The following is a 26,537-nucleotide window of genomic DNA, read 5'->3' on the forward strand; positions in this document are numbered from 1 at the left end:
CAAAATTGGTTGGATGAGATGGGTCGATAAGAGGGGGATGGATAAATGAACATAAGAGAGGAAAAAAAACAGAGAATCTTTTTTTTTTTTTAGCTGGATGGTTAAAGCCTTTTCACAGGGAAAAGTACTTTTTGAAGAGTTTTGGAATGGAAATGGTTCTGCAGAGGATGGCTTCAGCCAGAAGATTTAGTCACTTGGGAACAAGGGGCAGCATGGCTGCATTTATTATCAGCCACTCCATATATTATAGATAAAGGAAAGTTGTCAAGCCTTGAGAGCTTCTTTTTCTCCACCACTGCCCTGCATGTCCCACCTCATGCTGCTTCCTCTCTTCTGTCACCCGTGCAGAAGAAACAAGGTGGCCGAGCAGCAGGAGAGAGGAGCACACCCTTCATATTTCAAAAGGAAACAGTGGAAGAGTAATGCAGGAAGGTAATATAAGGCAGTGCTGACAGAAAATGAGAAAAAAAGAATATAGTAGAAAAAACAATACACTATACTGTCAAGCATCACATATGCCTGCAGAGAGCAACAATTAAATTGAGAAAGTAATTCCATCAAACTCAACAGTTTGTTGAATTGTTAGGCACATAACATTGATTTAGTCAATGATGGTGCACGTCTTATTAACTGTATTCTTCTTTGCAATGTATAAATCATCAGAATATCTCCAGCAGCCTTACATTATTTTGCAGTGATTGAGACTGTCAATCACAATTAGTTGGTGGTGTGCCATATTTATTTAAAAAACAATTAGCAGAATGTGCCAGCTTTAATAGAGTTCTGACAATCGCCATTTTTATTAGCTCTGAATTACAAAGCGGTCAAAATGAAAATAATTCTCACAGGTTGCCCTTTCCAGATTACCAAATGTGCAATGTTACTGATACATGTGCTACACACAAGAAGGCTGCATTGATAATGAGCAACAATGGTCACAACAAGACACACAGCATGTATTGTATTGTGTTTTCGTTATTTTGTCCACCCCATATAGCAGAGGAAGAATTAATGAAAAATAAAGAGATGAGAACTATAGTGTCGTTGTGATGTTTGAAGACAACATACACATACAAGCACACACTTGTTTCATTACCTCCTGCTGGTTTGACGAGACCTTTATAGAGTTTGTTTCTTTGTCCCCGAGAGGCATCAAATACGCAGGCATGTCACAGCGACTGATGAAAGAAAGGAGGAAGAGCTGAGCTTATTAGGGTCAGAGCACTGACGAGTCAGTCCGGGAGGACCCTATTGGAATTCTAAGGATGCAATTGGGCACATATTTGGGGTACTTGCCATAATCCAAAATGCACAAAATTGTGCACGCTTGTCAGGTGAAAATAGACATCTGATATAGGTGTCATATTTGTGTTTTTAAAAATGTCTCTCTAGCCTCCCCTAGAAGTCGGACAGACGACGCCCCTCAGCCAGTATGTCCGATTGACATGAACATTTACACGCATGTCTATTTCCACCTGCTCTGCAAGAAAGCCTCTCAGACCCTTAAACTCCGCCCATTTAGATTTTCCGCCATTTTTAATTTTGTGAGAAACCCATTACTGCTCCTACAAGCTGCGTCCGATTCATACCACATTTTCTGTGGATCATTATTGGAGCTATATTTCATGTTTGTTATTTCATTGTGTTTAGGAGATACGGACCAATGAACGTCTTAGGGGCGTGGCTTGCTTTTCAATACTCCTAATTTAAGAACTATTTGGCCTAGTCTCTCCAAATTGGCAGCATATGTGCAAATTGCATCCTGTAACATGGCCCAACATGTTTATGCCATTTAAACACTAGGGGGCGCTACAGTAATTCGGCCAATTCGTGTTTTTTAAAAATTTTTCAGTTTTCAGCATTTATACTCTTACAAACTCAATGAACAAAATGTATAAAATATACAAACTTACATTGAGAGTACAAGAAAACGTATTTATTTGTCCATCCTAAACATTGTCCAAACCTTCCGAACACTGTTTATGCTGTTCTCCCAGAGCAACCCACACCATGAACAGATAATGATAAGTTCTTGTGATTAGAGAGACGGGTAACTGTTGAACGTGAACCTCTCAAAAGAAGTTAACCACTCAGAACAGGTCCAGTTATTTTGAAGAGAAGAAGAGAAAGAATCCCTGATAGAGAGAGAACGAGAGCGTTAAAGTGTGTTGAGAGTGAACCCAATCCAACCCACTCGCCCTCCTCCTCCTCCCTCCTCCCTCCTCCTGTCACCAATCCATACCTGTCTGCCCACGGATTTCCCATGAGCCATTGGGTGATTGTGTGAATTTATCCAAGTCGGGCTTCTTTTTACCGAGTTACTGTTCATTTACACAAACACACATGTCCACACTCTACGTGAGAACACATACTGTACACTGATGCTCACATGAGCATTATCTCCCACTCTCACATACTCACTGTCCTGTGTGTCTTACATAATAGTTGTGTTTACAATGATGGAGAATGAATGAGCCACTTGTCGGGAGAAAACCTACAGGCAACAAGTTGAGCGTCCTCTAATCAATACAACTCGTTTTTTATTCTGTGAAAGATGTTTGTGTAGTGTGCGTTAGTGTTTATATTGTCAGGTCTGCCGAGTGTCTGGTCTTTCATCATTGTGTTGTTATAGTGGGTTGCAATTCACCCTGGTTCACCCCTGGCTCCCCGCCCACATGGAGAGAGAGAGAGAGAAAATATGTTCCATTGCTTCACTCCCCAGGATCTCTGATTCAGATTCTGTGACTGTCCCCGCCTCCCCTCCCACACTCACACACACACACACACACACACCACCCAAATCATACCAGTGTCATTAGACAGCACTTAAGAAGCCCAGCAAAAGCGCGCGAGTGAGCTCTGAAAATTGAGAAAGGAGGAAAGTTTGGCGGCAGCCCTGCTGGACAAACGGAGAGAGCTCCTTAAGAAAGCTAGGAGGTGTCAAGAGAAGTGAGGGATTACATTAGGAGAGTTGGTGATTATAGTAGTGTGGTGTAAGTACTGCACTTGTCATGATCAAAGCTGCTATTAGTGCTCTTAGTGAGGATCACATGGGGCTCATGTTACATGAGTGCAAATGGAGGAGCTGTCATGAAAATAGAAGTATTAAAAAAAATAATTAATCATATTTTTTGTTCGGTAATTGGTTGTATTTGGTCAGCGGGTGGGAAGGTGTGTAGGTTTGGGACTCTGGCTGCAGGACACAAATGGCTGTTTTTGGGATTAATGTGGGCAGTCCCTTGACTGCTTCAAGTCAGAATGCTCTTATGCCCTGTACAACCTTTGCATGATCACTTTTTGATGAATTATCCCCTCAGTGTGAAGGCTGCAAATACCTTCCCATAAATAATGTCCATACACCCCTTCATTTTTTTGGTTAGCCTTAAAAGTTTTGCGTTGAAGCACAGAACTTGAGCAAAAAGTTGCTGTCAGCTTGCTGAAAGATAAACAACACTCCTGATTACCATACAACCACTGGTAGGCAGTTGCACGACTTCAGGCGAGACTTTCCAATCAGGTGGACTGTGCCTAAATCACAGTCAAGGTGACCTCTTGTCCTCTGATGGTTGACAGCAATGGGACTGATCTGTTCCTGTTCTATTAGGCCTGATTATATCATTTAGATACAGATGGGTCGTTTAACCCAGCAGCTGTCCTCATCAGACACACCAGACTGAGCCCCCTAGATAATGGCTCACAAGAAGCCATGAGGCTAACTGAGGCTGGCAATGGAGAGGAAACACACACATTTGAAACACAGTCACTGGGATGGCACAGTGGATGAAGTAGCCAATCTGTCACCAAAAGAGCTCAAGCCTATTGCATATAACCACGGATGTGATTACTGAATTACTCAATTTTGTCCTCACCAACAGGGGGGCATAGCAGCTCTGACTTTAAACCTAAATTGATCAAACCCCCAAACAATTCAAAACAGCCCAGATTTAATTTCTTCTGATTTTCTTTTGGATGGTCTAAAATGTTTGTCACTTGTCTTCCACTATGTGTTGTTACACCATCTGCTTTAGCACGTGGTTGCTGTCAAAAGATGAGTTGTAAAGCGTAATTTGTAAAATAATATTCTTGGACCATATTGTCTGCATCCTGCGGCCATCTGCAGCTCCATATTTATTTATTTTATTCCTATTTTCCCTCCGTAGTATAATGTATATAATTGCAGAAGATAACTATTTCCAACATGGTTGAGCACGCTGTCGTCTGGTTTCAATAAACTTTATTGGAATTGTCAAAGGACAAAGCTGGTCAGGAGGTTTTGTGTTCATGTTCCGTGTGAGAATCATGGTGTGACCAGGTCCATTGTTTTGTACAGTGTAAGCATAGACGTGTTATGCTTTGGCCGGGAACACATTAAAACATAGTGTGAGTGAATAGGATTTACATAGTCTGCTCAGGTTAAAGCAGATTAAGGAATATGACTAAACAGGAGAATTCAATGACAGAAGTAGGTTGTCTCGGACAAAGTTAGTACACTTAAGAATTTATTTAATTTGAAAGAGCTGACAGTGAAATATATTGTATTCATTGGGATGTAAACAAAGGCAGTGACTTGGAAAGGAAGGTGGAGATGCTTTTCCATGATCTCTTCCAAGCATGCATTATTCTAGACCAGTTGGACTACTGTAGTCACAAGTAGGGCTGCAATCAACAACTACTTCTTGATACATTTAGTAATTATTTCTTCTTTTTTCAAAACATATAGCAAACATAAGCAAGGCAGAGGATGCCAGGCAAGAGGTTTTTAGAGGGAGAAATATTTCATACAGAACCAAATGTTGCACTTCATATTTTTAGTCACCCACCCACAAGTCGGAAGCTATGCCGTTTTCATGACTGTTTTATATTCAAATGCAGACTCAAGATTGGTAGAATAGAGGATGCTCTTTAATTTGGCCATTTGCAAATCTCTTACAGGCTGGTCTTTGAGAAAAGATGAGCAGGTGAGAGAGAGCGAGAGAGACGGTGAAAAAGAAGTCTACACATGATGTGGTTCTAACATCAAGGAGGTACAGCGTGAGAGAGGGAGAGTGAGAGAGAGAGAGAGAGAGAGAGAGAGAGAGAGAGAGAGAGAGAGAGAGAGAGAGATGGAAGGAGAGGGAGAGGAGAGGAATAGGAGAGCTGTTGTATATTGGGAAGTCAGCATCACTGAAACTAGTTTTGGATCAGAGTGGGGTGCTAGGAAATTGGGTTACCTCAAAAAGGTTTGATTTAATCAGTGCAAAGTCACTGTGTGCTTTAGTGTTATCTGAATATTTCATGCAGAGAATGGACATGATGAAAACATGTTTCCATTTCTCATTATTCATCTCCCCCACTCACTTAATTTGCTATATCAGCCATTGCATGTGTGCACCCACACTCCCTAGTGACACTAGCTAGTGCCTCAGCAGCAAGTAGCTCACACGACTCTTAACAAAAAAGGCTCGGCACTTAGAAAAGACATACATGGACATATGACATGGATTGGACCCACCCACTGGTACTGAACTGTGGTCCGGGGGTGGGATAAGCGCTCTCTCCTGTTGCAGAGAAGAAGACAGACTCTGAAATTTGGAAGCGTAGCTTTTCCCTCCTCCTCCCACACAGGCAGCCTGGCTCCGAGGGGCTCCGTCTCTCAGAGGCTCACTGATCTCCAAGTCACAAAACACCTGCTGCCTGCCTTCAGACAGGCACTGAGAGAGCGAGAGCGAGAGAGAGAGAGAGAGAGAGAGATAGAGAGAGAGATGGGAAGAACAGTCAAGCAGCCAAGAGGTTGAGTGTGACAGTGAAAGGAAGGGAGACACAGGCTTCAGAGGAATTACAGAGCTCCTGTGTCAGATGATAACATGTAAAACAGGAGTGGAGCAAGATGTAGCAAAGGCGAGGTGATGGCAGGAGTTCACATCAACACAGGCACTAAAGATATATCAGAGACCTTTTGTCACTTGCAGAATGCTTGATGCCTTCAAGGAGGAGCGCAGGTATAAGCGCGTGATCCGGTGCTCCTCTTTTCCGACGTCAGGCTCGGCTGACTTTGCTGCCTGGTGATAAAAACAATGTGAAAACCACAGAATCTCCCATGTGGGTTATTTCTAGACCTCATGGCCCAGTGGTCCATTCCTCTTGATTATCTCTCACTCTTTATTAGTCAGTCTTGTCTCCCTTGGGTTCTTCATCCTTCATACAGTAGTAGATTCCTCCCCGGCTTTTTTTAGAAGCTCTCACAGGGTATAAAAGCTGTAGAGAACAGAAGAGAGAGTGTGTTTGTGTAGCTTTACTGCAAAGTGGAGAAGAGACGTGGCTTGAGCCTAATATGTATATTGTTTTGTTTTTATCTTACCACAGCGAAGCCAAACATGTATTTGAACAAATAGGACAATTTCTTTATTCTCATTAATTCATTTTCTGTATCGTCTAATTCCTCTACTTGTATTCCTGTATACGCTATATGAATCTCTCACCACATCCTTTCAGCTCTTTTTTTTTACCAACACAATGCTGAACTGATATATTGACAGATCACTCTAATGCCAAGAGTAAAGAACAAAGCAGAAGTCTGACTCATAAATCAGTAACTCTGATGTGAGCTGATACAGACCAGTAAATATATCTGCATTTAGCCTCCTACTCTATCTTGGTTCAATTACACTGTCGCTATATTTTCTGTAGACGAGATAATTAACTGTATATAAAAGCGTACAGGCGTAAATTGGTGCTAACATTAATCTAAAATAAATCTGACCAATAATTGCTTTGCCAAGATTTGTATGAAGTCATGCCCAAGCTATAAAATGTTTTTATCTGTGTTAAATATTAATTTGGAGTGAGTGCCAACCTTTCCACAATAATGTATTCAGAGTGAAGGTAATGGACGCACAATCTAGATTTTTTTTGCAAGGAATTATGAGCCCCATAACATGGAATGTAAGAAGAAACAATTTGTATTTCATACTCTAGGAGAAAATTACGAGTTTGCATGAGATATTGTTTTAGACCTACATAGGCTGTGGTTTTAGTGGTCTGTAACTGCCCTCTACTGGTCTACACTGTTCGGTACAGCCAACTTCTTAAGTCATAGGACGCAATAGTAAACACCTACTACACTGTGCAACAGATATGTGTTTATCTGTGTTAAATAATATTTACAAATGTATTCATGGGTTTACAGGGGTCAGCATATGGTGCAGGAAACATACGATGCTTTTGACATGTGACATGATACTTACTGAAGCAAACGCACACAGAAGCCCCAGGATGAAAGGTTGTCCACTCTGACCGGGGATGGAGGAACTATGTAAGGTCTGTACTCGGTGGCAAACTGATACTTAGAAGCTTACGGACCTGGACATACATACAAATAATTATTTTTCTATGCATATTTTCTTATCTATAGGACAACTTTTCATTACTATTCATATTTCCCTCCCAGCTGGAAGAGCCATGCATCATTGGATACTCTATGGCCTTAGTTGAAGTTTGATGTGTGCGGGCGTAGGTGGGTGCGTTTGTGCAGTTCACATGTTTCTTTTCTTCTGTGCCCTCTCTCAGTCCATGTTTCCTTCTCCTGGAGTTGTCTCTCTGCAGCTTTTGGCCTGCAGGTGGCAGCAGCGTCATGGAGGGTATGTTCTGGTGTTTCCTATCTGCACTGCTGGACAGACAATGGCCACAGTGAATATTTACCATGCCATTTAAAATGTAACCAGGTTCAGTGTGTTTCCTGCTAAATATCAAAATACAAAGACATGGATAGGTGCTCTCATGTTCCTTTATACTTATTAGTTGCTTATTTATATTTCCTTACCTTACTGATTCATCTCTTGGTGTATGGATGACTACTTTTTCTAATCACAGAATACTTATTTTGTATTATTTAGTATTTTGTATCCAGGAACTGTTCTTTACTGTCTACTTATATATCACCAGTGGTGGAATAAGTCCATAGGTTTAAGTAGAAATAACTCATAATACTAACAATACAAATAAATTCAACATTATACACACGTATAGTATTATTATCATCAAAATATAGTGTCAAAGGTAACAGTACTCATTATGCAGAAATACTCCTTAAAAATAGTATTTGAGAACATTTCAATGTAGGGTGTCAATGTGGAGCCATTTTCATATATATATATATATAGAGAGAGAGATAGAGATACTGTGTATATCCATCCATCCATCCATTTTCAATACCGCTTATCCTCATTAGGGTCGCGGGGCGCTGGAGCCTATCCCAGCTGACATAGGGCGAAGGCAGGGGACACCCTGGACAGGCCGCCAGTCCATCGAGGGCACATGTAGGGACATACAACCATTCACTCTCACATTCACACCTATGGGACATTTAGAGATCAATTAACCTGCAGCATGTCTTTGGACTGTGGGAGGAAGTCGGAGAGCCCGGAGAGAACCCACGCTGCCACGGGGAGAACATGCAAACTCCACACAGAAGGACCGCTCCGACCGGGAATCGAACCCTCGGCCCTCTTGCTGTGAGGCGACAGTGCTAGCCACTACACCACCGTGCAGCCCCAATACTGTATATATATATATATATATATATATATATATGTATATATATATATGTATATATATATATATGTATATATATATATATATATATATATATATATATATATATATATATATATATATATATATATATATATATATATATATAAATAAACTGTGTATATATAGAGAGATATAGATACTGTGTATATATATAGATATATAGATATATACACACACTTGAGTTTGTGAGTTGGACATGACATGGCACATGTCGTATACCTGCTGGAACACAACGATGCTCTGATTGAACAAGTCAGATTACTTTTGACTGACGACTGTTAATTAGGACCCTATGCTGGTACTCTACTAGGACACATCTGCGGGCAAAGCTCCTGATGCTCTGGTTGTTGCTCTGACATCCATCTTCTGTGTGATAATTGAGGGTTTGCAGTTATTTTGTGACGAGATGCTGCAATTTCCTTTTCGGTCGTGCCCACTTTTCCTCAACCTGATTTATCTGAGTTCAATTATAGAATAAAGCTGTACTTTTCCAAATGATCCCCGCTGACTTAACGATGGGGTGCCATTCCACATTCAATCATACTTGGAGCTGTGGAGAGCCCTCACGGCACATTAAAGGGGAAGGGTATACATAATCAGGTAAATCGTAGGACACACTTCCCAGACTTTGCTCAGTTAGCTGTTCAGTTACCTTACATTATGTTCTGTTTAACTGTAAATGTGTAACATCCCTGAAACAATCTGCATGTCATGTTCATTTGTAATTGATGATGCATTCATAATGAGACAAATCAAATATATTAAAGGCGCTATATAGGAAATTGGGAGCATTTCTATTGATTCTCAACGGCTCTCAACATGGACACGACTGACCTGGCGGCACATAGCTAAGTGCTAACAGAGCTAACAGCGATGACCAGTGAGGGGAACTGGGGGGTGGGCGCTATGTTTGGGCGACACCATTGGTTGGGACTCTAGCCATCTGCTGTAACCGCCCTATGAAAGCAGTGCCGAGTGGTGGACTGTGAGCCAGCCAGTGGGGCACTCTTACATGCACAAACATGCACTAAAAGAACACACGCACAGCCGGCCGGCCGGCGATGTAAACAAATCAAGAAGAAGCAACTTCTCATCAAGGTAGATTACCCCAACTTTATAATTACATTATAAATAGTTGTTTGTACTATATTAATGCGCATAATCCTATTTATGGCACCGTCACATAGTTTTATGGTCCACTTCCAACTAGCTAGTTTATAACAGACCGTAAGAGGGCGCAACCTTTACACAAATATGCAAATAAAGAGGGACTGGATAGGGAAAGGTTAAAGGGCCAAGACTTTCTGTCTCAGCTCTGTGCTAACTTTTTATTTAAGTCCCTGAAGCCGAGTGCTTCCACCTGCGCCTCTTTCTCGCTCCTCCCTCTCTTTCTCCTCTCCTTCCCTCCACAGCCGCATGTTCCCAGTGAATAGAATGTTGAGTGGGTTTCACCAGCTGGTGCCTTTGCCTGCAACATAAATAGTGTTAAAGTATGTGTCTTTGCCAGATACTTGGGTGGAGTGTCAGTGTCACATCTGCCCTCCAACATTACTGTGTGCCTTTGTGCTCATATAGCAGGCTGCACAGACTGCTGCCCCGATTCCAGATCTGTAGAAAATCATTACGTTGTCCTTGTCCCTCGCAACGCACAAATTTCATAATATTTGCCAGCCGCAACATTGTTATTGTTTTCACCTTGTCAATCAGTGTATGCTTGTGTTTCATCGTGGTAAAATGTGGTCCTGGAGACAACTATTGTCACAGGAGTACTTTACCAAATGTGCACAGATTTTGTGATCGTGATAGTGTTTCAACCATGCAAGATGCAGTCATGATACAGACATAGAGTTTTATGGCACAATTTGGCGTCACTGCTCTTGTGATTCCAGCTTATCTCTGCATCTGACTCTCATTTAGAACAAACCATAGTTTTGAAATGGGTAAAGAAATGAGGGAAGCAGGTCAATCAGACAGTCAGTACAGATGTATCCTAAAAAAAGCATTTCAGGTCTGCTTGGTGATGTTTCTGACAGTAACTTCATGGTCAGGGCAGGTCTTAGGCCTCCTGAGTCTCCATCCTAATGATGGATCCAATCACTCAGACAGCCTGCCGATCTGGAGCTTCAGTGTTGGGCCAATGGTGCACCAAGTTTGCCTGCTACCTAACTCATCTTTCTTCTTGTCTGTTTGACCCTGTCTGCCAGCATATTCCTCCTTCCTTTCTGCCTCCCCGTCTGTCCATTTTTCAGTTTTTTGATCCCTGACATTTATAAGACTGGCACTATTTTTAGTCCTTAAATGAATACAATGAAAAGCTGCTGGCATTTGATTGAAGTCTCAATTTACACTAAAGACAAAAGGGTTTGTCAATGGATAATTGGTGCTAAAAGGGCCTGTTGTATGTTTTTTGTTTGTGTTTTTCTTGGTAATAGCTAAAGGACCGCAGCCTGCATCTGCATTAATTCTAACTTGTGAATTTGAGCACTGCTTCTTGCTATTTCTGTTTGTCTGGCTCAACTGATGGCGCCACAGTGTTGCAAACAAGCTTTTCTACATCCTCCGTAAACCTATCCGACATCTGGAGATGCTCTCTGACTCTACTCTACCTCCAGATCTACAGTGTCAGAGCTGGAGGTAAAATAGTTTGGTGTTGAATATGTAATGCATTTCTGAAAGGAAGACAGGTCCCTGCAGCCCAGTCACCCAGGCATTGTCTGTAAAAGCGCTGTGCAGAGCAAGTGACACAGTATACATAGAAAAATTTGTTGAAGGTTCCATAATATAATGACGAGTATGAAGGCGAGAAAGTCTAGACAGTGAGAGTGGTGGTTGATGGATCAAACAAACAAATTACTTTCACCCAGGAAACCACTATTTGGGTCTTGTTTGAAACCAGAAGTAACCATTGAGTTTATGCTTTTTAGTTACGTTTTTTTGTTTTAACACAAACCATGATCTTCTGTTCCCCCACAATCGTTTTTTCAAAGTTAACATGTGGCATTGTGTGTCACTGCAAGCATGATACGAGAAGAATATGAAAATGACGCATGAAACATATTTTTCGTTCAGAATCGTCAACATTCAACGTATCTTGTGTTTCTGGAATCAAGTGTATGTCGGACACAATTGATCCAGTAGGTGTCGCCCCCGTGCTTTGGGTCATGTACAATATACTGTATATTATATATGTATAATATTGGTAGGGGTGACCAATAAATATTCCATTAAAGGCAAAGAAGCAGAAGTCTAACTTGTTATTGGCTAGACACTGCGAAGCGGTGCTGCAGCAAGCACATCAATGACTTCACCTGTCTATGGAGCCCCTCAGAAGCATTATGTTTAGGCTTAGCTGCGGCACTCTGGTTTGCAGATAATACCTACATGTGCCGGCGACTAGGGAGATCCTTACCTTACACAGCAGCTGGATTCTAGTAATGTCAGGAGATCACGCAAGAATCGCTTCAATCCATCTTGTCAGGTTTCAAGGATTGCACGGACCAATCAGCGTCCTGTGAGGAGCTAGTGGCAGCTACGGCGTGGCAGCTACGGCGTGTTTTAAACAATGATGGCAGCACCTTAAAGTAGATGCTACAATAGGGTCATGATATCAGAACTGGAGATGGCCTGCAGATGGCTCATACAATTGCCTGCAAAGGATTCTTTGAAAGTGCCTGCCCTTTTCAGTTTCCAGTGACGGCTTCTCAGATGGCTCTGTATAACAAAGCTGGCAGGTCAGGTTAGGTTAGTCCCTGAGTGATAGCGAATATTTGGAGAGATGGCAAAATTACTTTTGATGTCAAATCTAAGTAACATTCATGGTCCAACAACTGGAAAAATGCACAATTCACACCAAGTTTGTTGCTTACTTTTCAGATCTTTTTGCTGTAAAATTACAAAAATTAAAAAAAATAGCGAATACATGTTGTGTTCAAAGTCCTTTTACACTCAAGAAACATTTTATAGTAAGTGTAAGTTGTCTATTTTTTTCTTTTACCTAACATGTTGTTAATGTAGAAAAAGCACAAACTAATTTACATTTGTGAAAATAAAACGAGGCAACATACTTGTTTTCTTTTCAATCACAAAAGTGATCTGAAAAAGTATTACTTGAACTAAAAGCATTTCATGAACAGTACGTGGCTTTAATTTGAAGGCAACAGCATCTCAGACACAATGATTAGTTTCAGGGATTGTGTGTGAACAGTAACTACATAAACTGAACAAAAAGTACATTGAGGATGTTTAACACACAAGCAAAGTCTGTGTCACAGCATGACACGTTCATGCTGCCAGAAGGAACTGAATGAAACACATGCTGAATTATTTATTTATTTTTAACATGTTTCTTTCTTTTAAAATGATTAGACATAATGTAAAATATCCAAATGGCAGGGAGAGATTCATAATTATTGAGACTGACATACTGATTCACAGTCAATTATGGATCAGTTGAGAGAGCCCCCTCTGTTTATTTCTCTTTTCATTTTTAAACTTTTAATATATATTTAACATTTTAATTTGTGTGATTTATTCTGTTTTCTTTATTTACTGCCTTTCTGTGTTATGCAATGAGAATTGCTTGTATGTTCTGTACCTGCCTTATAAATGATGAGTAGCCTCCTTTTCTCATTATTTCATCTTCTAAGCACAAAGCTGGCTGTATGCACTTCATCATCAGACCATACACGCTGATCTCTTGTGATCGTGTGTGTGTGTGTGTGTGTGTGTGTGTGGTAAGAGATGGTACGTTGTAACAGGTCTGCAAGTCTGTAATCCTTCATGCTACACTGATCACGCCTACTGTTCTTCTTCAGTTCTTCGGTTGTTTGAACTTATGACTGTATGAATGTATAATAATATTAATAATAATACATGTTATTTGTATAGCTCCTTAAAAGGTACTCAAGGCACTTTACATGGTAAAGATAAACAATAGAAGCAACAGCAAAACAAGAAAGATGACAATAGTGAGAACCAAAATAAAAACTAGTATCTCAGGCTAAATGCAGATTCAAATAAATGGGTTTTAAGTGCGGATTTGAAAGTGGCGAGTGACGGAGAATGTCTGAGGTGATGGGGCAACATTGGAGATGTATGTGTGCCTCTGTGCTGTCCTTCCTAAACTACAATGTGACTAGCGACAACTCTATTATTTATAGGCTAAGGGAGAAGAGCAGTGCTCGAAGTTGTGTGTGTTTTTTTGGAACCCACAAGCACAACACAGAGACACAGAGACCAGGTGGAGGGCTTAACTATGAGGGACTGATGAGGTGATGCGCTGCAGGGGAGATGGGCGTGGAGAACCAGGTGAGGGGAATGAAAGCTGATGCGGGCATAGTGGGACGATCTGAAATGACAGGGCAGTTAGCAAACAGGCAGGCGGGGTGAAAACAATCTATGAGGTGGTGGAATGTGTGATATAAACACAGAGATGAGTATTCATTGATTGCCTATAATCCTGCTATACATGTTCTGAAGATTATCTTGCTCACTTTTATGAGAAAGTTTCATGAGAAAGTTTTCTAATACATCTGCTCCTGGAGTTGAGCAATGCAGTATGGATTACCTAATATTTTATAACGTGTTGTCGGAGTCAGGCTTGCAGTACACTGGCAGCTTGATGAAGACGGGGCCTGCAGGCAGAAGACAAGTTCAGCTGAGTGTTGCATCACCTCGAGTCCAGAACAGCTCACTGTCCAACTCTCTCTTGTACTTTGACACTTTGACTGCTAAATGAGAAAGAGAGCAATAGTGTTTAGAGGAAGCATGCCTGACGTTTGATTGATTTTCTCCCTGACCTAATGAACAGACAGGTGTGTGTGTGTATGTAAGTGTGTGCTTGTGCGTGTGCCACGACCAGAAAAATCCATGTAGTTGGAGGTTGCTGTGGCAACGGTAATCACTTTTGATTCAGCATCAGGGAGAAGGAGAAAGGATAAAGGTTGGATTGGCAGCAGTTTGGTAGGGTAATGTGGGAGGTGTGGAGGGAGAAACAGTACAACTTGTCAACAGGGAAAACCAGGGAAGTGTGTGTCCTTGTTTAGTGACTCTGCAAGTGTTCACTCTGAGTAAGTGGATGCAGAATGATGACGCTTTACATAAGGACCTTTCTTTCTCAATGCCACAGGATTTAAAAGCTCCTCTCCTCCAACTGGCAGATCATAATTTGTTGGAGAAGGTTGGTATTTGTCCAACTACCCCCCTGTCCTGTGGGGCTTTTTCTCTCTTTTATAAATGTTACCACATTGGAGGGAAAGATATGAATTATGCATTCCCCTTTTTGCCCCATCTCCACCTTCGTATCTGTCTCTTCATATACCTTCACTTTTTCTTTTTGCTCCTACACTCCACATCCTCTTCGTCCTGTTCCTCGCTGTTATGAATATCATTAATGAGCGAGCGAGTGAGAAACATATGACCGACAGAGGAGGACGCTGTGTGATGCTAATTGATGGGTTTGCTGTCACTTTACTCAACCTCCTGCCGGCTCAAACACACATACACACGGACAGGCGCGCACACACACACACGCACACACACACACACACACACACACACACACACACACACACACACACACACACACACACACACACACACACACACACACACACACACACACACATGGGGGAAAAGAGAGAAGAAGAAAAAATCAACAAGATGTGTGGAACTCGAGAAAAACCACCACCTGCCACTCAACACAGCCTCCTTATAGTATACTTCTCACACACGTACACAAACACACACGCGCTCTCGCATGTGCGCCGGTCCGTAATTTTCCGCCACACTCTGCTCCCAGCCAATGAGAGGCTTCTCATAACGTGAGGGGAGGAGCCAGAGCGCAGCTGGCTGATTGACAGCCAGGGCCCTACAGGTGGAGGGAATAGCGGAGAGAAAGAGAGAGTGGGGAGGACGACAGAGAGAGGAAAGAGAAGGGGTGAGTGAGGAGGAGAAGAGGCAGGCACACCTACTGTACACACACACACACACACACACACACACACACTCTCTCTCTCTCTCTCTCTCTCAGTGCTCTGTTGCTCTCCTCCTACCTTGAGAGCTTGCTTTCCCCAGCAGACTAGCCGACACAAACACCACCATCACTATCATCACCTCCACCACAGCTGCACCAAGATGAGCCAGTGCAGGAAAAGGTGCAAGAGGCAGCTCACCAGGGTGGCTCGCTATTTCTACCACTTCCTCATGGGAACGCTCACCCAAGGTAGGCACCCAAAACTTCCACTACCATCCACACCCAGAGGTTTTGCTGGTGGGTCCGCTTCTTTCACGAGTACAGAAGCCACGTGGGGATTGTCTTCACTGAAGTATTTAGAAGATGTTGTCTCTGATCTTTGCTGATGGTCCTGTTGTTGATCCATCACTTCACTGTCCTGCTGTGTCTGTGGCTGAGTTTGTTCGACTGAATGATGGTAGACCAGAGTTGTACTCCATATTTGCATAGATGCATAGAAACAAGCATATTTGTGTTCAAAGAGTGTGAGTGAACTTGTAGGGTTTGAGTGTGTGTGTGTGTGTGTGTGTGTGTGTGTGTGTGTGTGTGTGTGTGTGTGTGTGTGTATGTATATATATATATATATATATATATATATATATATATATATATATATATACAGTACGCCTGAGTGCTTTGTATCATCTCTAGAAAGAGAGATCAAATGAAGACATTAAACAGCTTGAATAGTATTCTCTGCATATGGTTCATATGCAGAGAATACATAAGTATGTATGTGCTTGTGGGCATACGTTTTTTTTCTTCCACTTTTCCTTCATATACATATGAACATAATCAATGATCTGTACGCACAGTGAGAATTAGAAAGCTGCAGGATTGAATGAACTCACTCCTCCCCTCTTTCTATCTGTCTCTTGACTCCCTTGTCCCCCCTCCCTCGGCTCCCTTTCTCTCCTCCTGCTCTCTCTCTCTCTCTCTCTCTCTCTCTCTCTCAGTCAAAAAGATTGCCCTCTGGAAGCAAGTGGCATTCCACCTCCATTGAGAAACTCTCAGTGGGAGAAAGACACACATCCTTTTATCCAGCCCTTCAGTCAGCTCTCAGTATGATATCGACTCACCCGTCCTCCTCTCTAGCGCTCCCTGTCCACTTACACACAACTCTATAATGCTAATCTTTGCACTGAGATTAGAACAAAGTCGTGTAAACCACGTCAAAATATTTTCTTGATACTTAAAAGATTTTATTTGATTGATGTACTCACACTCTTTGTCCTACTGAGCTTAGTGCTGGCTGAATAAAATGTCCTTTGCAGAGACACCCTTTATAATGTGCCTTTCGACAGCCTGCTGCTAAGCTTTACACATTTTCTTCTTTTTCCTTCTTGTGAGTGATATTGAGCAGCAGCTCACATTGCTTTGGGGAAGACACAACAGAGTGGGGTATTTCTATTCAATCCCAGCAGTTTATCTTGAAAGGTGGAGATAAAGCAGTGTTTAGATGACCTTGTCAATAGAGCCGTATGCGAATGCTAATTTGACACCCGTGCCGCTCATCTCCCCCTCGGCTCTTCTCCCCGTAATCTCCTCAGACTTCTGCAGAGCTTCATGTTCGTGCTCTGACAGCAGCAATTGGATTTTATAAGGAACGCACGCACACATACACGTACGTTATAATCCATGTATGAACATTGTATTTTGACCAAAACAATAACATTGGGTATGATGACCAATTTGTTCACGTGGAAATTAATCAATTACCAATATTTGTGCTGATAAAGATTTATTTGGTTGTTACAATGATACATCAGGGGATTTTTAATATTTAGTTTTTGGGAAGCACATGTGTGACCAATTACCACATTAAAGCGGTCAAACCTCCGTATTAACAACATTCAAACTCAAACAGTCAAACTTTGGATTAAACAGTGAAACACTGATGTACATCTTTTCAAAATATATTAGTATATTAATTAGATAATGGAATAATGCATGGTTAATTTACTCTAATAAATGGATAAGACTGATGTTCTATATTTTTCTCAGTGTCAACAAATCCAATTTCAAGATGTAGTCAAAGAGCAATAGCTTATTAATCTGTGTCATACACATCTGAAACAACTCAAAACAAAGCAATTAGTTACAGTACCCTGTAATGAGTGACATGTTGATTTGAGTCAGTCCTACAGATCCATCCTGACCAAATGCATACCCAATGCATATTGATAACAAGTCAAAGACAAAGTTCCTGAGTCCTGTTTTATTAGCATTCGCTAAAAACTACAGTGCCTGAACTTTTAAAAGAAATTACTGAGCCTTTTTTTTAAGAGAAAAAACTATGTATTTCTGTGTTGTCTTTCAAATGTTTAATGTTTAATTGAGATGTGCACATTAGTTTCAGGGAAATAAGTCATTCAGCATTAAAAACTCAAATGTATGTTATATACATGGATAATTGAATAATAACTTGAATTTGATTGTGCTTATCTTCCAAGTTACGGCCATACAATGTAGGAAAGAGTTGAAATTATTGAATAATTAATGTACCAGACATTTGTCTATAAAGTCAGATAAGGAAATATGGACTTGCAAAACAAACTACTCTCTGTTTACACAGCTAGCTACCAGTCTCAAAGCCTCTTCACCGGCTCTGCTCCATGAAGTATTTATTAAAAACAATGTGTGTGTGTGTGTGTGTGTGTGTGTGTGTGTGTATGTGTGTGTGTGTGTGTGTGTGTGTGTGTGCGCACATGCACATCCTTAAGTTTGCCCAGAATGGAGTTACCATGACTACTGGCTCCTGTGTGTCTGTTCCAATAGGAGAGAGAGAGAGAAGGAGAGCGATGTCTGCTTCAGTGTGATGGAGCCAGTGAGGGCAGAACTGCGTAATGGCTGTGCAACATAGGGATTTTCATCAAGGCCATTCAGAGTTTGGTATTTAAGTATTGTGGCATTTTTGGCAGTGCTGAGGGACATGCGATTTAAGTCGGGCATGGACTCTGACATCAAAATTGTATGTGACCCTAACAGTGACTGAAACTATGCAAAAAAGGACACATGAAATGAAGAAAGTCCTGGGTTATTTGGTGTTTTATTCCCCCTCATTGGATAAAGTCAGCAGACCATGTTTGAAAGATTCTACCAGATTGTTCTTGATTTTATACCCCGACTGAGCCTTGATGCCACATACTGTTTCTGGATATGTTCTTGTGTCTATAATTAGTCCAGTCAATTTTAAGTATAATTATAAGTATGACCTGCCTATCCCAACGCAGACCTGCATGGTGCTTAGGAGTCTGATTGTGTCTGGTTATGGCTGGTTGGTGTTTGTGTGTGTGCACATTACTGATGACAGTCATTTGTAGGCACCCTCCTTCTTGCCCCTACTTTGCCCAGTAATTAGTTTGTTTCATTAGCCTCTGTAGGGGAAAAAAGCCTTGTTAATGTGTGTGTGTGTGTCCTTTACCCTAGAGCTTTGTTTGTGTCGATTTGCCTAATAGTGGGAACGAGCTTTGTTTAGTGCAATTAAGATGTATTAAATGCCGTTCAATTTGTTTGCCCACCCACATACACGCTGTCTTCCTTTTCTACTTCACTCTGTTGCATGACACAATATTAGTCTGTAGATGTTGTATAGAATCTCTGTCTGCCCCATTGATCTGTCCTTTAGCTGTGCTCTTATCTCAAGTAACATGTCCAGGTCTCCTTCTTCTTTCTGTATCCTCTACGAGGGCTGTGCAATATATCCATATCATATCTGTGTTTAATAGTATACTAGATATTGTCTTTTTGATTCTGGATACCGTAATATGCCATAAGCCATGTATTTTCCTGGTTTTAAAAGCTGCATTAGAGTAAAGTGTTTTACCATGCCCAACCAGACTTTTCCTTGCTGTTCTATAATTTGCCTTTCCTCTACCCACAGTCATTAGCAACATTTACGGGGATCAACTGGCAGAAAATGGCATATTATATTATTATTTATGTTTTCACAAGTGTATAATCACCTCAAAACACATTGCATCTGTAACTGAAGAAAAAAAAACACCTTGTCATTTCACCATGTATTTTGGCATGAACATAAAGAGATTTAGATTTGTGATCTTGTGGATTGCAGGTGTTTTCAATTTTTGGGGCTGCCTAGACCTCTGCAGGTTGAATTTTGGTACTGAAAATAACAAAACGTAGCATTATGTAATAATATATATATTAAGGTTCAAGATGTAAGTTGGGCCACCATGACAGAGATGTCAATCAAAGACTGAACATGTCTGTACAGTCCTGAGAAGAGGCCCAATCAGGCTTTGATAATGCAGCATAGCAAAAAAACTAATAAAAGAAGTTTCGGTGTACCATGGTCCTATAACTAATGGCTAACCATGACGAACATTGGACTTATGTACATTTTCTGATACTTTCTCATACTATCTTTGTCCAATTTATATATTGTCCGATGTCCATGTTGTGCTCTTTAACAAATATGTATTTAGTACTGACACCACATACACCCCTCGTGGTGAAGAAACACAATGTGTGTCCAAAACATTAAATCAGTGAAAAAGTCCTTTGATTCTGTTGCTGACAGCAAAAAGCAATTGCTTGTCCCTTTTCCATTGCCTTAACAATGCATCATTAACCACAATATCCATCAACCCAGTTTGACCGTGTTGTCTACATGTTTGCAGCCCTGCATACTTTAGCATTCTGGTTTCGGCTTTTACTCATTAACAAATCACCATTTCCCAGTAATTTCACGATTTCGCAGTGACAAAGAGCGGCTATGTGTTTTTTCGAATCCAATAAACGAGCGACACTTTGTGCCCTAACAACTTTTGGCCGCAGTAACTGTAAACAAACATGCCGCTTTGACTTAAATGGCTTTAGCTTGTAATAAGTAGTTAAATAAATATTTCTCATCTGAAGATTAATGTCTGTGGTAACTGTGTAATGAGCAGCAATACATGCTGGTCATTGCTGCATATTCATTCTCTGCAGGTGACTAACTTCCTGTGACTCATTCATTTTACAAAATGCACCTCCCAACACGGCACATGTATACTTGAGAACACACATGAGCAAGAATTAGTCACTTTAATGTCGCTCTTCAGAGTCATTTGTTCGGGGATTTGAGATTATCGGAAAGGAACTGGGTGTTCGTCTTCTTTTAGAGGCTGTTATAACTTTGCACTTTGTAATTTATGATTCTGCTTCTTGGGCGTGTCTACTTCAATAACAGTGAGGGTTTAGACACATCGGCTTTGATTGACAGACACACGTACATTTCCACAAGCTGTTTGATTCTCTTTGCAGCTCCATCGTTGCTATGACCAAAGAGATTTTGTTATCAACCTTACAGCTATAAATAAAATATGTTCGGTCCGAACCTTGGCCCCTAGCCTAGATATTTTGAGCTTTATGTGTATGTGTGCGAGATAGTGCTGCTACGTATTTTGGATTTCTTTCTAAAAAACTCTCTTATGTTGTTTGGACTATGTATGTGTATCTTTCCTCTGAACGTATCCCCTTCCAATACCTGTAGAGTTGATAAAGTTTGACAGTGTCACACTCCCTCTTGTCTATGACAAATATCATGACACACTCGTCCATCACGTTCCTCTCCTTTTAAGAAAATTGACATTAAACATCAATTTAAGACTAAAGGAATAAAACAAAAGCTGCCTGTGATGGTAAATTATCATGGGCGCTTGTAGGTGTGTGTGTGTGTGTGTGTGTGTGTGTGTTGCTGTATTTGCGGGCATGCAGTGTAGGCCCACTACTGTAAGCCATATCACAGTGTGTGGTAATGGCACTCTCAGTGGGAAAGGAGTTGTTCATTACCATAAGGATGTCTCACGGTACTCCAAGCTAAAGTCCCCTGCTTGTGTGCTTCACTGTGGGGTGAAGAGGACACACTCTGCCAGGCTGAGCTGCATGTTGTCTCATATTAGTGCATAATAGGCAATATGAAAACCCAGTGGGAAGCAGCTTTGAATCCTTGTGTTTGGGCAGAATGACTTGTGGGGCAGAAACAGAGCGATGTATTCATTTAAAAGATTGTGTTCCACTTCATTTGAGAATATTATTTTTCTGACTGCAATGCCAAGTTGTGACAAGTGTTTTGTCTTTTGATAATCTGTTGACGTTTTAATGAAAAATATCTTAAAGTGAGGGAATGGAATGGAGAAGACAGGAAGGTAGATAGAGACAAAAAGATATCACGTCTGAGCACTCACATCCATTTTAGGAACACAGTTGTGTTGTCGCCAGACATGTGAAGATTCTCACTTAAATGATCTCGCTTTCACTGATTAGTCTTGTCTGTTGTCGACACCTCCTGACTCGTACATTCACAGTCAAGATAAAAAAGATGGCCTAAAAATAAACTCCTTGTGGAAGTTCAAGGTGAAAGCCTTTGCAGGAAAAAGTTCCTCTTTGAAGATCTATTTTTTGTGCTGGCAGTTTCATGCACACGCAATGTTAATCAAGTTATTAAAGGAAGAGCGACAGTTGGTTTGTACTTATTTGTGCACTCCATGTATGCTGAATAATCCCTCTGTGTATCTGTTGCTTGCTTTCTTATCCTTTGTTTTCTCTGGCATTCATCCCACTGTTTTAGCCCTAATCTCTGTTCCATGCTGTTCACATTTCGCTCTGTTAAGCTGATCAAGTCAGTACTCTGCCCGTCAGGTACTCTAGTGTCTATATCAGTGTGGTGTCTGGACCTTCTGCTATTTATATCCACTTTTAACATGATTTAAAGCCGGTTACAGGCTTCTCACCTCTGAACCAGCTCTTCGACTTCCTCTCAAGAGATACTGGGGGAAAGACAAGAAGCTAGAAATGATGTGATTAAATTTCAGTTCTTGCTCAAAGCTTAGGCCAGTGTGAGCTTTCTAATTGAATGGTATATCCCAGACTGTTTCCATCATACCTCATCTCTCTGAAGAAGACCACTTTCAGATTGGCTTGCTGATATTCAGCTGCTTGTAGGTCAGTTTGCTGTGCCAGCGGGGCTTTCAGGTGGAAGCCGTGTCCCTTTCATAGCCCGACGCCCTTCTGCTCCACACTTCCTGTAGAGTAACATCTCTCCACGCTTTATATCCCTCCTTCAACTTCTGCTCCCTTCACCTCCATCCCTCTCTCACCTTCCCCCTTACAAGAGAGATGTGAAACACACCTCACATGTGCTAAAAATAAACTCATATTAGCAGCAGAGAGTGTGGAGGGTTAAAGGAGGCGCGAAAGGGGTTATTGGAGAGAAAGAAAAAGAAACATTTGATGCAATGTTTATTGTAGGAACTGAAAGAAAATGTTTTATATTTTTGATTGTCATTTTCTCACTGGAATTTCTACTATGATTAGTAACTTCCGCCAGAATTACACCACGATGCGTCCTCATGTGTGAATAAGTGTCAAGTTCTTTTATTTTCCCTGGCTCTTGTGTCCTCTGTTCACTTCACTTCCTGTCCTTGTGATTGTCTGCCCCGCCCCTAATTGAATCCTCCTGTTTCTAATCACCTGCACCTCCCTAGTGTATTTAAACCTTGTTTGTCTCATGCTCCAGTGTTGGTTCTTCTGTTTCTATCCCTGCTTTTGTCGGTTTGTTCTCTGCTGGCTGCTATGTCCATATCCCTCGTGCACAAGTCTGATACCTCATCTTGTTTCTTGTCGTTTTCGCCCATTCTGCCCATTCTGGTTTCTTGGATTTTTAGTTACTACTTTTGTAACTCATTTGTTTTGGACATTTCTTTATTAAATCATTGTTTATTATCCTGCTGTTCCCTGCATCTATCTGCATTCGGGTCCATCCTTTTTTGCCCCTGTACTCACGAGCTTGACAATAAGCTTTGTTGGTTGGCTCGGTTATAACCACAGATTATAGACGTGAGCTAACTCATAGGTTTCTGAAGGGTTTTGAAAAGCCTGATTTATGGTTTATTAGGATTGATGGGGGGCTGAAAATACTTCAACAAAGAAGGAAGAGTATGGAGGGGCGACAGTCTCATAATTCTGTTGTGCATCCAAACACTATTCTCTTAAAGATTACATATATTATCTTATCTTTTTAAATGTACTGTAGCACCATTCATTTATTCCCAAATGAACTGCATTTTTAGCATACAGTATCCTGAATATGTTGGTAATATACTTTTTGTTTCAGTAATGGCACGGCTTCAGAAACATATTTGACATGGTGTAGTAAATATGTAACTCATTTACCTCTGTCCTGAATCCAAATAATCTCTAGTTTTATAAAAGCCCTTCTAGGGAGAAAAAAAGTCTATTTGTGGGCCTAAAACGTTGTTCTCAGTTTTTCACAGAGCGTTGTTGCATGTAGTCATATTTTGTTCTTGTGTGTGGAAAACAAATGGTAAGACACTGGATGAATTAGTTATAGGTTTAATCGCTCTCTTTCTCTTTGTCTCTGTCCGTGGTGCTGAAACACAGATTCTCACACAAGGCACTCAACCTTTTACTTCTGTCTAAAAAGTTTCCATTAAATTAACAGAATTTTTTTTGCTGGGTATAAATATTTTTGTAGTTAACAGGCAGAAACAACCACTACTTTAACAAATGATCTATTATTATGCATATCAGGCGCATCGGGACATAGACAGATTAATAGGTTGTCCTAAGTCTGTATGATGAAGGTAAAATACATACATATAGTTAATATTGAATGTAAATATGGCTTAAAATATTATAATCCTCCAACTGCCGATGTTCTGCTGACACTTCCTCAAGGTCTTTCTCAAGTGAAACACCCTCACCCTTTTCACTTCTCTCTGCACTCAGATAGGAGTACCTAATGTTGCACAAAGCAACATTATCAGATGTATCCAGGTAGCCCCAACATTCATGTTTGCATGTAAAAAAAAAATCCTCTTTACTGTTGAACTTGCAACGATACAGAAAATGTCCTATATTGAAGATGTGGTTACTTTTATGTTAACTAACTAATTCAAACTGGCCCTGATATTTCTGATGGCTCAGTGTCAGCAGCCAGTGATGAATCTATTAGAGCTAAGAGAAGCAGACTTGTAAAACAAATCCACTAAGCTGATGACATAATATGCTACATTTGTTTGTAAAACTGGGCCTGTAGATGTGCAAAACTGTCAGATGATGGGAGGATTAAGCAGATTAAACTGAATGAAAGCAGTACCATCTACTAGTTTGACCACTTTGACACTGGTCAAACGGATAGAGAGAAGATAATAAGAGAGTATGGATAAAATGAGTGTCGAATAAAGAAAGAGGAGATTAGCAGCAGTGTTGCTGTCTGTGCTTAATGACTGACAGACGGACTGGCCGTGTTAAGTTATTGATCTTTCGTTATTATTGATGAATCACCTTCAGACACAGATACACTTGAGCCCCCACCACTGAACCACTGCATGCAGTGAGAAGCCTCTCCAACACACATAAAGACGTATCGTCCCGGTTTGGAATTCAGAACATTCAATTTTCACCTTAATGACTCGCTCTCCGTTTTTTGGGGGACATTTTTTGTAGTATTTTGATAAATAATTAATTTTCTAATCAGCTCTTTCCAGCCAGCCCCTCAGTCATTAAAGCCTAACTAACTCAATGGACGTGTATTTTCCATCCTCCGTTGACGAGTTCTCTTGGCAGGTGGATAAATTTACTGCTAACTATAGCTATCAGAGCGGTGAATAAATCCACGCTATTAAAGGCCTCAGAGATATCTCAGTTATTCTGCCGCTGCTGTATGGATACGAGCACAATGTGGACACCTGACTCTTTACTTTATTGTCAAGTTGATGCTTTAGTGTTTGTTTTTGCTGCCATACAGTAAATACATAGAAGAGCACCTTATAGCTGATGCTGTTATTATGGATTATAGAATTGTGCACTTGAATAACCTTTCTAGTATGTGCATACACATGTATAATGTAATGTTATACAATTATGACTTAATTATATTTATGTTCTCTCATGGTCTAAATTTATGATCACTTTATGTTTCCGCTGAACTATAAACTATAACGATGTACTCTTCCCCAATAATGGACATGATGCCATGGCTCTGATGCGGATAATGAAAGAATATTGATTATGACATTGTGTATGAAAGCTTGTCGTGTGATAATGCACTAAGACTAGGGAAGAAACAAGCTGGAATAATAACGTTGCCACTGTTTCTATCGGCCGACTGAGCACATCTGTGCAATCAAAGGTGAGAAAAGCTGAAAAGGGTGAACTCTGACCTGTGAATCCACAGGAGGCTGAAGCTCACAGGGAGCCATCTTTAGGGCTTCAGTAGAAAAGAAAGGGGCACAAATACCAGAAATGTATAGTAGCCTTGGGGGTGGAGTGAGCATGCATGGACACCTGGATCAGTATTTTTATATTAAGTTATATATTCAAGGGCTGCAATCTAATTGATTATTTTCTGCCAAAATTGTTTGGTCAATATAAAATCTAAGATTGTTTCCAGGGCCTAATATAAGGTTGTAAAATCTTCTTGCTTTGAACCATCAATTGATTATGAAAATAGTTGCTATTGTTTCAGCTCTAACACATACTGTAGCTGCTTGTATCATGTTCAATAAAACAACTCTCTGATGCATAAGCTTAATGGATAAAGAGATGGTGTGTAATGACTCGTGTTTTAGACAATAATACCCAAACCAAACTATATATATGTGCTGACACACTATTGAGCACTGCAGCTTTTTAATATATTAATATGAACATTAGACTGTGAGCTCATCCATCAAAGAGGAAAAGAGGAGCCACTAGAAAAACATAAAGCAGGTAAAGCATCTGACACAAATATGAAAATGGTTGCCATTGAATAATAGTGAGATGTTTTGTCAGCGTCGGTCTATATTGTTTTCTCACCATGAACAGACTTTACTTCAGTCCACCTGGAAGATGACAGAGCCCCACATTGCCAGGCAACCTCTCTGTGGTGTTTTGGTGGGTGCAGAGTTTAAATCACATATTTCTCAACTGCAAACCAACATAT

The 26,537-nt window shown here is 40.7% G+C and overlaps 1 protein-coding gene across 5 annotated transcripts in view; it reads left to right on the forward strand.

The window, feature by feature from the left end:
- The window catches only part of LOC117744004 (Kv channel-interacting protein 2), an 80,479-nt gene that overhangs the window by 22,465 nt on the left and 31,477 nt on the right, over positions 1–26,537 (forward strand). The window contains exon 2 of one of the 5 annotated variants that reach the window (XM_034552048.1): positions 10,632–10,640. The exons of the other annotated variants lie outside the window; for them this stretch is intronic. Within the exon in view, the coding sequence (XP_034407939.1) occupies positions 10,632–10,640 (9 nt within the window). The remainder of the gene's footprint in view (positions 1–10,631; positions 10,641–26,537) is intronic. 5 annotated transcript variants of the gene reach the window in all.

Source organism: Cyclopterus lumpus, chromosome 15 (genome assembly GCF_009769545.1).
Source record: "Cyclopterus lumpus isolate fCycLum1 chromosome 15, fCycLum1.pri, whole genome shotgun sequence".
Classification (NCBI taxonomy): Eukaryota; Metazoa; Chordata; class Actinopteri; order Perciformes; family Cyclopteridae; genus Cyclopterus; species Cyclopterus lumpus.